A 17,605-nucleotide genomic window follows, 5' to 3' on the forward strand; every position below is an offset into this window, starting at 1 on the left:
CATATGGAAAAAGTTAATGTAAAAAATTAAATAAAGCTGAAAAAGTGGGCGGGCACTAATGCACTTTATAGTCTAGTAGCCACTTAGAAACTCCTAGCAATGACCCAGAATGCCCTCGCAAACACTTAGAAATGCCTCTTCAATGATTTTCAGTGAATCCTCTTACAATGTCAGACAGACCCCCTGGGTCCAAAGAGCATAAGCATGCTTCATTTAGCACCTTTCTTGAATATTTATTCTCAGCCAAGACTGCAAAAGAAAGAAAGAAAGAAAGAAAGAATCCAAATTGTACGTTGATGACAAAATAAATCACAGCCCACTCCATAAGAACTGTCACTGCTACTCAAAGTTCTAAACAAATGCATCGATCTTTAAGAAAATCCAAATGGATACAGTTCAAAGATCTGTCAATCTGATGAAGGACAGCCATGCATGATGTTGCTTGTGTCCGTCTCAATCAGAGTTGTATTGAAGAGCAGATTTCCCCTGGGGTTGAAGCTTGAGGGGAGCGATCAGGATTTGTAAGCGCCAATTTTTAGATGAGAGGCTTTTGGCATAATGACACTTCAGTGCAGAGTTGAAAGAGCCAAAGAGTCCTGCTCTAGTAAAGACGTGCTGTCTACCATCCAATCTCACTCTCCACAACACTGCACAATGAATCTCAATGTGTTGTGGGAGTACAAACAATGAACCAAGAGCATCTAGATTTGCTTTGTTATGCAGATTCAGATTCATACTTATCTATGAGAAGCCTTGGCTAAGTGGTAAGTGCCGAAGAGTGATAAACGGATCCCACAGGTAAAAGCGGGAAAAACATGGGAGACATGTCTCCCACGTCTCGTACGCGGTAAAGTTTACCTGCAATCGCTAGATACAGGATTTGGATTCTCTGAGTATTTTTTTAGTGAACTAATCTAAAATCATGAATAATGCAAAGCACTGAGTCTCTAAATGTGTCTGTTACATCAGCGCAACTTGGAAACAAACATATAAGCATCAAGGATAGAAAAGAGGGGCAACAGTTTGTCAGGGATGATGAATGATTCATAGGGAGATTTCCTGCTGTCTGTCCTCTCAATCTGAGGTAAATACCACTACTTGACAATCTGTTCAATGTATCGTGCATCAAAATAAAAGCCTCAAGGTTGCTGGTCACCTGCATATATTGTGTCTTGGATGCAGGTCTGGTGTCCGCTGTAGAAAGTAGCCTACTACACGTTAGCTTGCTTATTGTGCCCAAGAGCAAGATCTATTCAAGGTCAAATATCATACTAAAAAGAAACTATGCTTCTAACCACAGAATGAATGCTGTAGTACCACCCACACAAGTTTGCGAATGTTTGTCGGATGTATGGTTTTGGGAAAACAGAAACTGGTTAAGTAATGAAAAACTTGCGACCATAGTTGGCTCACTATGCTTTCAGGAAACACACCCCTGTATTACTATATTTGTTCGTATTAGGGATATGCAGAGTACTCAGGTTGCCTTTGGCTTCAACTGATTACAATTAGACAGGAGGATCACGAAAAGTATTTTGGATGTCTCCCTTATGTGACATTTGATTGATAATTTTCTCTGAATTAACAAGAATTCATTGAGCTTTTTCATAAAAATCAAAGTCACTCCAAGCAAAGCGTTTGCAGGCAAACTCATCTTGACTCTATTAGAAATTAAAGTGTTAGTTCACCCAAAAAGAAAACTCTGTCATTAATTACTCACCCATTCATCTTCAGAACTCAAATTAAGATATTTTTGATGAAATCCGAAAGCTTTCTGACCCTGCATAGACAGCAATGCAACTACCACGTTCAAGGCCCGCAAAGGTAGTAAGGACATCATTAAAATAGTTCATGTGACATCAGTAGTTCAACCACAATGTTAAGAAGCTACGAGAATACTTTTTGTGCACAAAGAAAAAAAAAACGACTTTCTGGGCCTTGAACATGGTAGTTGTGTTGCTGTCTAGGCAGAGTCAGAAAGCTTTCGGATTTCATCAAAAATATCTTAATTTGTTTTTACATTTGTTTTGTTTCTTACGGGTTTGGAACAACATGAGAAAGTGAAAGAAAGTGAAAGTGAAGTGACGTGTGGCCAAGTATGGTGTGACGTCCCATACCCGGAATTTGTGCTCTGCATTTAACCCATCCAAGTGCACACACACAGCAGTGAACACACACACACACCGTGAACACACCCGGAACAGTGGGCAGCCAATGCTGCGGCGCCCAGGGAGCAGTTGGGGGTTCGGTGCCTTGCTCAAGGGTCTCACCTCAGTGGTGTTATTGAAGGTGGAGAGAGCGCTGGTTATTCAATCCCCCCACCTACAATCCCTGCCAGACCTGAGACTGAAACCCGCGACCTTCGGGTTACAAGTCTGACTCTCTATCCATTAGGCCATGACTGCCCCTAAACTAATGAGTAATTAATGACAGAATTTTCATTTTTGGGTGTACTATCAACTATCAATTGTCATTCACCTTCTCCAAGTAGATATTTAATACAATATACTTTCTACAATCTTACATTTAGAGTGCCTTTGGTAACTACTAGCCTTCTTGCTGCACTGACGTTTCCATCCTCTCACATTACCGCACAGTAGACATCTAACTGTCAGCACATTGACACTGAAATCGGTATTTCGATGATAACAAAAACAGACCTTAAAATAGAGCAAATTCCTCCACGTACAAACACCACCTCTCAATATGCTCTGGCTCCTGGGCTAAATATTATCGATCTATTCCAAGATCACCACATTAACAAATGGAAAACGTACGTTACAAACAACAGACCAGGCCAAACATGTCAAAGTCCCTTAAATTTAAATCAGTTTATTTTGGGGCCATTTTGATAAAGCCCCCAGGCAGCAATTGTCTTTCCAGGCAAGTACCATGCCTATGAAAGACCGCAAAACTACTGGCTAAGGTTATGCTCTAATAGCATGTCAAACCTGACAACAATAGCATCATTAAAAAACTCAAATCACTCTAAAGAGCTGCATTTGGTTTTGTCTAGTGCTCTAGCTTTAAACTGATTTGCTCTTTAAACCTAAAGGCTTCTTTTCCTACAGCCACCATATTGAGTGCTGTGGTTTTCTCATTCATTTCTCTACAAGCGATCCATCTTCTCCCTCTTATATGCTCTCTGCATGATTCTGCTTTAATATGTATGGGAGGTGGAATACAGCAACACGGACAAATGTTGTTGGCCTGTACACAAGCTAAAAATGCCCCGCACAGGCTGCACAGCTGAAAGCCACAAGCGCAGGCAGTGGAGCCGATCCAAAGACAGACCTGAGTGCTCACAGTGAATGACAATTCAGGTCACTGGAATCATGTGCCAAACTTTACCACGAAACAACGGTTCTGTGTTCTCTTCCTGAGTGTGGATGTTGTATAAATATTACTCTCTGGGAGGTTTCTGTGTCCCTGCTTAAGTATAGGAATGAAACCCAAGCCCCTAAACTTGATCCATACTTATTGTCTACGCCCATTCATTTAACCAAAATACCCTCCAAATGACATATATATAAATACACAAGCACACACATGTACTAATACAGATGTCAGTGAAACAGTAGAGGCATGCTCTCAGAAAGGCGCCTATCTGGGGAGCAGCAATATACTTCACCACAGCGCTGATAAAGCATTTCAAACTCAAAAGAGCACACAATGAATTTCAGACAGCATTCATTGTCTGAGATATTATCTCAGGCTGCAATTCATTTCAGTGTTCAAACTGAAAGCTGACACAGGAGCAAACAACCGGTGAAGAGGGCAATGCCTCTTCGTAGCCTAGCATTTTAGCACATCATACCACGGTGTGCATACAGACACTGCAAGTTTGATTTTGACTCTTTGAATGCAGTTCTATTACACTTTTCCTAAACAAGACGTACTGTCTTTTCAGAGCATAAACAACAACTAAGCTTGTCCAAAACAGTACAACTGCTAGAACTGTACCGAAACCGGCACAAAATGAATCTGAAATATCAATGTTTCCAGTGTCGCCGGTGTTTGAAATTCATAGCTGTTTGTGTTTCGTTTGAATTTCATTGCTGGGCCGCAGCCAGCAGGGCCGGGTGAGTGTAGAGGGCTGAAGAGTGAAATGAAACACTGATTGATTGAGAGACCACTCGGGGAACAGGACAACTCCACTCGAGCGGAGGTCACAGGAAGATAGGGATGCAGAAGGGCGGATGAGGGCTATGCAGACGGGGTTAGGAAAGATCCTGGATTAATGTCACATGTAGTGTAGAGGGCTGAAGTGTGAAATGAAACACTGATTGATTGAGAGACCACTCGGGGAACAGGACAACTCCACTCGAGCGGAGGTCACAGGAAGATAGGGATGCAGAAGGGCGGATGAGGGCTATGCAGACGGGGTTAGGAAAGATCCTGGATTAATGTCACATCCTGACCCCGGATCAGTTTGTATGGCACAAAACATGCCCTGATTATTCAAAGCACCAGAACTCTGCAAATCAAATGTCATTTAAACCACTTCAGATATATTCATGGGAAAAGAGTGGTGTCATGAGGACTTTTTTGTTTTACTTACCAGGTTCTGGTGGTGGTTCCTGTCGTGTGCCAATTCTCAAACCGCTCTCTGCATTTCCACCACAGAAAAGGCGGTTCCAATTTAGAAAACAATCAGTTCCACTTCAGCCCTAAAAGCTTGCTGGCCTGGAACCACGAAATGGTGCACATAAATGTCTTGTTGAGAAATGTCAAATATGATAAACTGTGCAAGACAGAAAAATAGTGTCAAGAAAATTGAGGAAATCTCCCTCCAACACATACAAAAGAGAGCACCGGTAGTTTACGCGTGTCTACTTTAATCTCTCTCAAACAATGACAGAAAAGAGTACCAGCAGTTACTGGCATGATCATAACCAAAGATGGCAGATTTCCATGCATGTTTCAGGGGGGAATGTGCCAGCCGAGTAACTGCCATTGAAAAGTATCAGAATGCCAACAGATAGCTTTCTCCAGGTACTACAGACTTGTCCCAAGCCAGGACTAACAAGAAAGGTAATCCAGGAACATGTCCTACTTGGCAAAATCACCGCAACAAAAGAGCGCCAAAAGGTGATTCTACACAGCAACATTTTGCCTCATTTTGAGAGACAGGAAGAAATGCAGAGAATTATAGCCGGAGTAGCAGTGGAGCATGCAAACAAGGTCTTTCATTTCAGGTGCTCTCTTTGGCAGCTTGAACGACCCCGCTTCTAGTCTGCCTTGAGGACTTGGGTTCAAAGTGTGGAGCGTGCTGTGAGGCGGCACGAGCTAGACAATTCCCATTACCCACGTCTTGCTCCCTGTCCTGCCATCTCGAGCCGATGCTCCACGAATACAAATAACCAAGGCCGTGGCTAATCCCCTTCTGAATGAATGCGGACGTGATGGCCACTGTCTCACTGCTGCAAAGAAATAGAAAAGGGCCTTTGTTTTTACGTGTGGTTAAGCTAAAAAAGAAGAGCTAAGCGAGTGACGGAAGGAGGGACACGGTTTTCTTCTATCCATCATGTTGATTACTCTCGCATTTGTCTGAGTGCCTGTCGCTCTGACGTCTCACAGGTTGTGGCGGCGGCAGAGCTGTTCCCAACGCAATGGCATTGTAATAGCCCACAGCAAAGACGCAACAATTAACCTTTTTATTACACGCCTGTAAGCCACAGCAGACGGTTCACGGTCTCTAAGAGAATAAAATGTGGGAGTGCAAACGAAGAAAGGCGACTTTTTATAAACTCACCTGAAAACAGAACAAAAACACCGCAGGCATTGTTTGTGCTGGCAATACAAATAAATCTGCACTTTTTCAGGGTATCAAATTTAACATTTCAAAGAAAAGAAAAATGCATTATCAGTTATATACAGTACATCCAGTGCATTACTGCAGACACATTTTATGCATCCAACAGTGGCTTCATAGACATCCATTGCCAGTGCATGCACGTATACGTTTGTGGAAGATGATGGTACTGCTGTATATGATTTATTGATGATCTTCCTCTCTTTGACTCCCAGAGAGCAAGGGTCGAGGGCCATACTGTGTAGCAAACCTGCACATACAGTACACAGAAATTTAATGGCTCAGAGTTTTCTATTTCAAGCTCAAGCTTAATGGAATTCTGTGTTATTTTTTTATTTAAATGTCAACTTTGTCACTAAGATTTCACTTAAAATTTCTTAAGGTAGAAAACCCCATCCTTATGCGGCATTACAATGAATGTACATATGCTAAATTTTATCTAGTTAGATATATGTAATACAAGTCATGTGCGTATTGTAAAATTAAATGATTCAATTTATCAACATGTTAGCAAGGCAAAGTTTAAACTAAGAACACAGAGTTACGCAACAAATATGGATAGCATAGCGCAGATCATTTGTTCTAGAAGTAATTTGTTGAGAAATGTTTGACTTTACATTTATTATACACATATTTTTGTTTAAGTTAATTTTCAAGGTAAAGTTAGATGCTATAGTTCAGCTTAATGTTCCACTGTCTCACCTACAAAAAAAATCTATTAAGTTCAAATATACAAGTATATAACTGTATACATTACTGTTCATTCACATTGCAATGTAAGCATTATAAACTATGTAAATACTGAAATATAGTACAATGAATCATTTGATCACTGCTCAATGTCTCCTCCAGTATCCGTGTCCTAAAAAAGGCTGAAGGGGCTCTGCTTTAAACTAGACAAAATGCAAAACTATACAGTCTGTTTCTCCAAGGAAAACTGTCTAGGAGAAACATTTGAGACATTATATACACTAAGTTGTGGCTTTCCATCTCTACGGGAAAATCCAAAAAAACAGTAGTGGGATTTTTGTTGAAACATCATTTAAGCTGTGCAGACTGTCAGAAAACCACACACTTTGGTCCAATCTGTCGCACAGCTGAGAATACCTCGCTAAAAAAGACCAATGAAAATTTCCAGCCTGCACTTCGCCGGTTTTCAAGAAATAATGAGCTTGTTCACTCAAAACAGACTTCCACGGGAAGAAAGACTCTTGAGCTACCTCAAAAAAGCATTTGCCTCTGACTTTTCAGAGCAAAACTCCTTCAGAGAGATTTTAGTGAGGTTACACAGTCAACTCTGCCAGACTGTAAGGGCTTGATGTAACTTAATTGCATTCCTTTTTTCCCCTCCAACAGCAAATTGAATTTCAGGGTAAGACCCAACTCAAACACCTCATAATCCCTGCTGCTTGCCTCCTGCAAATGAAACAAGGTCACTTTCATTTCGACTCAAAGGGCCCAATATAGCAGCAGCTGTACTGCCAAACATACCTGCTCTCACACATTTACAACAATGGTGCTGCATCAGCAGACACCCCGACTGACTTATTGAACTCCTCTGCAGGCAATATCGCTGAAGGATGAAGGCAGGACAGACAAACAGAGCTCTCTCGCTGTCATTCTGTCCTTACATTTATAACAACATGGGTCTTGAAGCAAAACCAGTTAAGAACCACTGCCCAACATGGGTCAATATATGGTGCATATATTACACAGTTTGTGTGAAAATGCTGCGTAGATGTGTGTATCACAACACATGTGGCTTACCTGCAACATTGAGTCTAGCTGTACGGCTTATGATGGTGCCCAGGTTGTCTATAGTGGCCACGCACTGGTAAACCCCCTCATCGGGTTTATTGTGTTTAGAGTGGACCACTGAGCTGATGAGCAGAGAACCCTCGGCCAGGACCTGCCTGCGATCGTCCGAGGCCAGGCTGAGGAAAGAGCCGTCTTTCTTCCATTCGATCTTGGCAGGAGACTCGTTGTGGACTGAGCAGTTGAGCAGCGTCGGTGCTCCTCGCACTGCCAGCGTATCTGACGGCTCCGTGGAGAACCGGAATGGGCTGAAGTTCCTCACTGCTGATCCTACAAAGAAAGAGGATTAAAATCAGCCCTGGATTTCTCATCATAACACAATACGATGAACTGAAATTAGGTTGAACTTTGGGTTGAGGGATTGAATAACAGAAGGTATTTGCATCATTGCAATAAAATTCTAATTAAACACGGGCCATGGCTTTAGAATCCAAATATTTAATACAATACAACATTTGTTCATCTTAATATTTCATTTATTCTCGCATTTGAGAGCCAAACACATCCATTCAAATGTCAAAACTTTATTACTAGTGTCCAAAAATGACCAAACATTGCGGTAAAGAGGGGATAACACTTAGCGAATGCATTATAAATCATTTTAATTATAAACGTAAAATTACAAACACAGCCCTTGGACTTCAGGACATTCATTTGAATATCTTGTTATGTTGCTCTCTCAAAAAGAAACGAGGGTTAGAACTGACAAGTCTAATGCAAAAAGTCAAACTAGGCGCAATTACTTTGCATTTGTCCTCATAAATTATTCAAATCTTGGCCTCGAGAGTCATCAGGACTTTGTGTGGATAAATAACTTGAATCATCTGTACTTCTTGGATGGGAAATGAATAATGAGCTTTTTAAGGCTTTTTTAAATACTGCACCAAGTGATGAGGCAAATGCTAAATATAGCTGGAAGCAGTTGAGACTGGTTTATGGCGAGTCTGCAAAGAGATGGCATGACTGGGGCCAGCACAAGAACCAAAAGTCATCATTCTGCCATTTTAACTCAAGGGTTAATGTCTGGGATCACTGCTAATGAGGACACCCTTCTCCCCTCTTTAACTCGAAACTGAAGCTATGTTGGAATCACATACTGCCAGTGAGTGTACATACTGCATTTGATTAAGAATTTATTTGGTACTGCAAGTAAATACTACAACTGCTGCATTGATTTCAGAGAGCTTTCAGGAAGGTCACTCTCTTTCTAAGAACGCTGTAAAAAAAATCTTTGTTTTTTACATTGACACTTCATCACCAAAAAAAAAAAAAAGTTTAGAATTTTAAAGAGTAACTACAGTTCACTTTGATACATACATGAATTGCCCAGTGAGAATCTTAGAGAGGCGGGTCCAGTGGTGCCATCCAAATCCACTTTTCTGTTTTCCAGCTTGATTTAAAACCAATTCAGCTACTTGAAAATTACAAGCAGGTGTTTTGGAGCAGGGTTGGAATTAAAGTCTGCTGGAAGACAGTCCTCCAGGAGGAGGGTTGGCTACCCCTGATGAAGTGTCTAGTGTGTAGACGCGTTCCAAGATGTGTCATATAATAACACAATTCTTAATGCAACCCAACTATTCCCTACTCACTCCTAATGGCAGAACCCTTGAAATAGGGACTTTTGAGGAAGCAAGGCAATTGTGTCTCATAAGGCTGTTTGGAATGACCTTCAGTAACGACCATGTGGGAGGAAACTGTGAGGTAATTATGTTGCTTACTTTCACTTGGAACGACCCTTCATGTGGCGACCACTTCACACAGTGCCCTTCAAGGGGGCAAAAACGTTGTTTGGAATTTGCCCTACAGTGTCTCTTTAAGGACACCTACTGTCATGAAGAAGTAAGAATTTCACAAAAGAGAATCTTGCTGAGCAAGTGAAAGTTAGTTGAACTGTTTACATGTTTGTTGCCGCCTACCTGAATAATCAATTTATGATGTTATGCCGTATCGAAAACTGTTTCTGTGTCCAAGCCTCTACTCACTTTCAAGTGAGAACGCTATCTCAACAGCCATTTATGAACACTATTTTTATAGCGCACCTTAAAGTACACAGCATTCCCCGGGCTCACTATCAAGGACACCAATATTTTAACGACACAAAAAGGATGAATCGCTGTCTGGCAAACTGATATTTCAGTGTGGAGATAAAAGTTAGGCTCATGATTTTTTGGCAGTAGCTACTACAACACAATGTGAGTGTATAATAACAACGTTTGTTGTTGGCTTTTGGAACCTGATAGAGCATTTGGACCCGGAAAACAAAGACACGCAATGTCAGACTTAACAACTGGATAACTTATCTGGTTTAATGGCACATTTGAATGTAACGTTACTATTGAACATTCATAAGCATTAATGCTGCATTTGTGTAACCTATACATAGATTAGCCATTAGCTACCACAAATGGCTTCACTATGGCCCATCCACATAGTGGAGGCATATTTCCTATCCCACATGGTTTTTAAAGTCTCCTGTAATGGAGTTTGGGGGTGTTGGTCAGATAGGAAGTATCGGGGTCTGTGGGTAGTAATTGTGGTCAACCCTCTGTCCACTAAGAGAGGCCTCCTGGAACCAAACACTTAGGTTTATGTGCTGACTCGCATTTGGACTTCTATAGAAACAGCACAGAGAGCTTTACAACAGCTGCTTTTGTTGGCTGAACTGCTATATAAGATAATTGCGCTCTGGCAAATGTTAAGCTTTCCTCGAATAGTTTCCTTAAGACTGATGCGAGGCAACAATTGTTCCAGCATAAACACATCTGGATTAGATTAATTCCTGTAAGATAGCTGCACTTTCTGTTCACAAACATCATTTGCACTTCATAGTCCAGAGGTAACTGTTATATAGCTTTCAACAAAGAATTTCAATAAAGTAATTGTGTTTATAACATACACCAATAAACTCTGGTGTATAGTGGGCTCTAAATGTCTGAGACCACTAGGTCTAATGTTAGGTCTAAAAACTTGAGTTAATTAAAATATTTACATGAATTTCAGGTACAATATGTCTCCCTTCTAATGATATCAGCACTTAAGCTGATATAAACTCTAGAAATGTCTGGTGTGCTTCAATGGAAGGAAATCTGACCTAACCTGAGAAGTTCAAATGGTCAATTTTACACATTTGCTTATGATTACAGTGATCTAGAATTTGTATTTTTTTTTGCTCAGTGTTTAATGTTTTTCAAAATCCTACAACTTGGGATTTCTATCCATATGAACTGTTCATATCCAGACTTAAACGAGAAAAATGCTAAATAAACCAAGCTGAATAAACTTGTATACATGGTATGTTGGTCTAGATCAAGGGTGCCCAAACTCGGTCCTGGAGGGCCGGTGTCCTGCAGAGTTTAGCTCCAACCCCAATTAAACACACCTGAACCAGCTAATCAAGCTCTTATAGGCATACTAGAAACTTACCAGCAGGTGTGTTGAGACAAGTTGGAGCTAAACTCTGCAGGACACCGGCCCTCCAGGACCGAGTTTGGGCACCCCTGGTCTAGATGCTTAGTGTTGTCTTAAACTGAATTTAAATGAGCTTAAGGTCGAATTTTAGTATCTATTAAGTATCTGAATCCCTGAGCAACTGAACGGTTTACAGGTATCTGTAGTTTTAGTATGCACACAATATATCAGCGATCATATCAATATTGTTTAAGTTTTTCAAAATGAGGAACATTTTTTAATGTAGTCCAGAATGTTTGGCCTCTACTCTATACTTAAGTACCATGGTATTACCATTCAATACTATCACTATACAATGTTACCACCATAGTACTCTTTAGTATCTATCTTTTAGTATATAGTATCTATTAGTATCTAAACCACTGGGCTATTTGAGCAGTTTACATATATCTGTAGTATAAGGATGCACAATATATCAGAGATCATATTGGCATTGTTTTAAATTGTTCGAAATCCTAAAACTTACGATTTCAGGATTTCACATAAGGAACTGTTCATTTTCAGATTTAAATGAGAAGAAAGCCCAGATTAGTCTCAGGTGTTTGGACCCCACTATATATTAAAGTACTATGGTATTACCATCCAATACAGTCATTATATCATGTTACCACCATAGTACTTTTAATAAGAAACAGAAGAATGCATAGGTAAATACACAGTAATCAAGGGAGATCTCAGTGTCTTCTACAGATGGAGAGGTCTGTATTCCACTGTTGAGACGGGAATTCCACCCTGCAGCAGAGCATCAGAAGATCAGCATACTTAATCATTAGCATGTTAGCGGCTGTTTGGATCGTGCACAGAGGTGTGCGATACAGCTCGTCCAGCTACCACTTCACCATCAGCTACAACTGATGACCATCTGCTGCTGCTCAGACCTGCATCCCAGAGTCCCACAGTAAAGCTGATACTGACACCACATTCATGGTCTCCTCCTTTTCAGCAATTTTCAAAGCTCATTAAGCTTTTCTGCTACACATCCATGAGCCATAGCAGGGACAAAAAAACTACTTCAACATACAAATAATCTATACTCCGTTTCTTGCGATTTTCTTTCGTCTGTACATTATAATGTTTTAATTTCTTTAGTAGCATGTAATTCACAGTTAAACAAAACAGAACATTATTAGATTTATAATATTGGCAGCAATATTAGCCATAAATGATTTGTATCACCCAGAAATTGTCTATTTCAGTGCATCCTATACTAGTCCAGTTTATTTGAATTTGGTACAACAGGGAATTTCCACAAACATGCAAATATCAGTGGCTCTTGTAATGAGTTTCTCGTTTAGTTTACAAATATTTATTCTCGGGATTTAAAACTGGCACCATATTTATCATTTAATGGGCTCAAAACACAGAGGAAAACGTGCAGCATAGACCAATTACACAATCTCTTTAGAGTCACTTGAAATTCAGATTAGATACGAGGACTCTGTGGCTGTGAATGATTTTAAATACTAAGCAGGTCAGAAGAATATTGGATTTTCACAGGAATATTGTCATCGAAATTATGAATAATGAAAGAGAGAACAATCTTGACCATCCCTGCTGAAGGATAAGGAATATTTCTAAAATAGGGCCCACTAATTTGACCACCTCAATGATTTTGAACTTGTCAAGCCCAGAAAGTATATAGCACATCAATAAAATCTCATGCTAACAGGAAATAGATTTAAATAACACATTGCTACCATGGTATTTGTCCAAAATACATATTTGTATGTTCATATATTTTTGTTATTGACTTAATAGAGGGATCTTTGGTGTCAGGAAGCAGGCAGAAGTCTAATCTATTCTACTTTTCACTGCTCAGGAATTGACTTCAAAATGTGTTCTGCAGCCCACAGTGCAGGGAACCAAGAGAAAATGAGGTTGTCTGTTTGATAAGTATGTGCTGTTACTCCTGTCCCTAGTCCTGTGAAATCCATTTTATTCCACATTCAAAGAGCACTTCAGAGCCACAGCTCCAGTCAGTAGAAATTTCTGAAGCCAGGCAGATATGGAAGAAAAAAGGTTTGTCTTGTGTGTCATCCAAAGACTTTCACCTCTATAAAGTGTCTGTCAGACTGTAGAGGGCAGATGGGTAAGATAGCTATAGAGAGTTCTTTATGATCAACTGTGACTATAATATTTTTATTAGAGATATCAGCTCAGGAAAGCCAACATGTATTTTCCTGGGGTGTTAAACTAAAAATACATATATTTTAACTTAAATTTCCTACATATCACCAATGATTAGGCAACTTTATATTACATAATATGGATACACGCATCTCAAAATGTGACTATAGCTTGCAAATGCGACTTTATATCTTTCTAATGTGACTCTATATCTACTTAATACTTAAAAGAGAATATTAAAGGGTTAGTTCACCCAAAAATTAAAATTAGGCTGCGTTTTACTCACCCCCTATCAATTCTCTTATATTATGAGAAATGTGCTCTAACCTACCGCACTGCCAGTTTTCTATGAGTGAAATATCCATATAGGGACACATAGAGTTCTTCAGAAACAAAGACCTCCTGTACCTGGTTTCTTCACAACAGGAAGCCACATGGTCTCTGTTGGCTCTCACACAAAGACCAAGCTGTGCCAGTCAGGTACTGTACACAACCTTCATTTTCAACAGCAGAGCGACGGAAGACCACTTTCCATCCAGATCACCTCTTAATGAGGCTCAAGTCATTTCCAGAAAACATTATGGAAACTGCACATAAACATATAATCAAAACAAAACCTCAGAATAAAAGAGCTCACATTGAAATAATACAAAGCAGTCTCTGAGACTAATATAAAATAGGTAATTTTATTACACCACATAGAACGGAGATTAATAAGTTCAAATATCAGTTTCATTATTAATCAATGGGACCACATCTGGGAATTACATTTTAAGGAAGGCTTTCGCCAGAACTTCTGTTTCTAGTTTATTCGCAATAGGGAAAAAGCCCTGCGGCTTTGCATTATTGAGTAGAAGGGGCTTCTGAGCTGTTTGACCTACAGCTAAATAAATAGACTTAGAGCAAAAACCATTTGCACTTTGGAAAATAGCCAGTCACAGGTACAGATTTTATTTCCAAGACATCAAGCAGCTTCCTCTACTCTCCTAGACTCTATCCCAGTTCTTTGTCATTCCTTTCCAGGCTCATTAGTCTGACTGGAAAGCCTCTTTTCTTTCATGTCTGTCCACCTCCAGTTTGTCTGCTTCTCTCCCGGCTTGCCTTTATCTTCCAGCATCATTTCTTCCCCATCTGTCACTGCTGAACGCAGTGAGGAATCAGCAGTGATCTGCTTATGAGAGCCGAGGCTCTGAGTGTCGGAGAACTGACTCAAGGATGTGCTGGTTTGGACTTCCCTGTGGAGATCTCGCATCTTAAATCCACCTAATAAATTGTTCTCTCTGCGTATGCTTTACGATCTCATGCTGAAAGCTAAAACTGAACATCATTCTAATATACACAAATTTAGGAAGAAAACAGATTTTGCACCGTTTCTCATAGGCACCTCAGAACTGCTGGAATTTATTATCTTATCGTAGTATTTGTCCTTTTGGGGCAATTGGATGAATATCATGAAACCAGTTAACAGATCATACTTTACTCCAAAAAGCGAAAGAAAAAAAGAAAATATGTTTTGCTTGAAGAGTCTATTTTTAGCATAATTAATTAATTATTAAATTAATGCAAAAAAGAGTTTTATTTCTGTATTATAAAAAAATAAAAAAAACAATAGTAGCATTTATTGAATTACTCTTGATTAATGCGGATTCAATAAAAAAAAAATCATTTATTACAGTATTGCTTTTACAATAATTTACATAATATGTAATGAGAATCACCAATGAGAATAATTTAAATGGAAATTTAATGCTTTAAATTAAATACATAACATTATAAACTAGAAACATGTGTGGATGAATTACCAAAATTAGAATTTGGAAGAAATTTGGAAAAAAAAAAAATCTAAAAATGGACTATTTTCTTAACGCAAAATGTTTTATTTTTATTGATTTTTGGGTGAAAAGTGATCTATATATATTATATAAATTTAACCCAGTTATATTGAATATTGACTGAAGTTTTACTCTCTGGTACAGAGTTGGTTTGTATCAAGTATCCTTTTGGGGTTATTGACCCATTTAAATGAGTCATGTTTTATTGTTTGGCTTTAGAGGTCTATTTAAACGCTGACCTCCTCTCAAATCTTGGAAGGATAGACTACAGTGATAATAGCGGGGTGGGAAGATGAGCCATTTTTAAAGGTCACCGTCACCACAGAATAAAGGAATGAATGGAGAATGACAGTCTCCTGTATTGTCTTCAGCACTCACTTCCTTTTTTGTGTTTCACAGATGCCCACTTCATCTTTCACAGCGGCTACTAGGAACAAAGGCTGCTCTCCCACTCAGGACCCCTGGTCAGCGGCAGCCCCTCACCCCATGGTCTGGATGTTCCGATAGTGCCTTTGCCCTCTCAACAAGGGTCCAAGGTGTAACGGCTGTACAAAATGATTGGTAGGTCTCCATGCCGGCTTTATTAGTTTGGCACACGCTCAGCTGGCAGAACAGAGGCGAAAGGATACAATTTTCGCAACTCAAAACACCTCAAGCTACCCTTCATTCTCCTGCCAGGGAGCATTTCCAAGGCTTAAAAAATCCTGAGCACAAGCTTACGCCAATTCTGTCCCCCCGCAACCGTATTTAGCAGAATTATAGGATATTTAGCTGAATTAACATTGACTCTGATAGACTTGCGAAAATCCAACACCTTTCTTTTGCTGCTGTATATACTTGTAATGTTTCCCCCGGTCTTAAGATTTTGTTCAGGAGTGTAGCTCCCTTTAGTGTATTATTAAGCTTCTTTACAACAATTCCTTTTTTATATTCCTTAATACATTATATATACATTTAAGGGCTATTTCACCCATAAATGAAAATTCTGCCATCATTTACTCACCCTCACCCATCTTCTTTTATGTTCCACAAAAGAATATCATACAGGTTTGAAATGACAGGACAGCGAGTAAATAATTTTTTGGGGTGAATTGCTGCTTTCAGGTGAAAGCATAGTTTACCAAAAAAAGAAAATTCTGCCATCATTTACTTACTCTCAAGTTGTTCCCAAAACCTTTGTGATTTTCTTTCTTCTGTGGAACACAAAAGGAGCTATTCCTTTAGCGTCTGAAGACTTGAGATGTATAGACTCAACTCTCTGAGCTTTTAAGGTGCTTAGCAGTATAAATCACAGTCTACTTTCACTGTATAGGAATAAGCAGCTTGGACATTTAGCAAAATATCTCCTTTCGTGCTCCATGTAAGAAAATCTTCTGGGATTGGAACGAGTAAATAATGACATAATTTACATTTTCGGTTTAGCAAACCAGGGGTTAGCTATCATGATGGCTTCGTATCCATGTGACATCTAAGCCCTAGAGAAAAAAAAAAGTCTATTCCACTTGGAAATGCCTGGGGATGCATTTTAGTATTACACTATTCTCCAAGTCTTAATAACCTATTGTGAATGGTAGGGTTAGACGAGAAACTGAATATAAGTATATAATTCAGTATATATAATAGTATATAAAGCAAGATATATTAGATAAGGCATCCAAATAATATGCTGTCTACTGCCTGCATCATATGTGACTGACTTTAAAACACTCTACAAAGACAACTATAGTGCTTTTCAATAGTGCAACTGTGCAAAAATAGTGCTCTTCACATGAAATGCTCAGGAGACTCAATTTAGGCCCCGTCCCAAATGGCACCCCCTCCGACTCTACACTTTGCCACATAGACTGTTGGGTAATAGTCCACTGTGGAGTTCGCACTAGTGGATCATAAATCATAAAATGACAATTGAAATACCCTCTACAGTCCAATGGATTTAGGGATGTGCTACAAAATTGCAATTTTATATCAAGTACACGAATACAGCCTTACAATTGATTCCAACAGCCTGACGTTAGCATGATGGTAAGCTATCAACACTCTCTAATAAGCACAAAAATCTATAGCACACACAAATATTGAGTACAAGTCCAATTTTAATTTATTTTTGTAGATACTTCTCAGTAATGAACTAAATGTCTTTAGAGCAGTGCTTCTCAATCTTGTTTTACTCAAAGGTCCTCCTTTATCCAACACAATATTCAAATGCCCCAATAATTCCCAGCTAACAAAAATATGTTCTAAGACGGTTTTTTTTTATTATGAAAACTTTATTTCTGAAAATTCCGAACATCAAAAACATCCAGTTTTTATTTAATTTTTTTTTTTTTTTTTTTTTTGGTTACGTAAACTTTAAGGGGGCATTCTTTTTGAATGTTCTACTTTTGAATGTTCTGAATGTTCTAAAACAAGTAGTAACATTGTAACATTTAAAAAAAAAAACGTTAGATCAAAGTCTAAAAGGTTTCAGAAATAAAATGTTCCATGAAATGTGTGTGAATTGCATTTTTGTGCTAATGTTTTGAGAATAATATTAAAGACCAGAAAACTC

The 17,605-nt window shown here is 39.1% G+C and overlaps 1 protein-coding gene across 1 annotated transcript in view; it reads right to left on the reverse strand.

The window, feature by feature from the left end:
- neo1a (neogenin 1a) overlaps positions 1-17,605 on the reverse strand; it is a 156,239-nt gene that overhangs the window by 87,529 nt on the left and 51,105 nt on the right. The window contains exon 2 of the mRNA XM_016563001.1: positions 7,583-7,900. Within this exon, the coding sequence (XP_016418487.1) occupies positions 7,583-7,900 (318 nt within the window). The remainder of the gene's footprint in view (positions 1-7,582; positions 7,901-17,605) is intronic.

The sequence above is a fragment of the Sinocyclocheilus rhinocerous genome, unplaced genomic scaffold (assembly GCF_001515625.1).
Source record: "Sinocyclocheilus rhinocerous isolate Xijiao unplaced genomic scaffold, SAMN03320098_v1.1 scaffold830, whole genome shotgun sequence".
In the NCBI taxonomy this organism is placed as follows: domain Eukaryota; kingdom Metazoa; phylum Chordata; class Actinopteri; order Cypriniformes; family Cyprinidae; genus Sinocyclocheilus; species Sinocyclocheilus rhinocerous.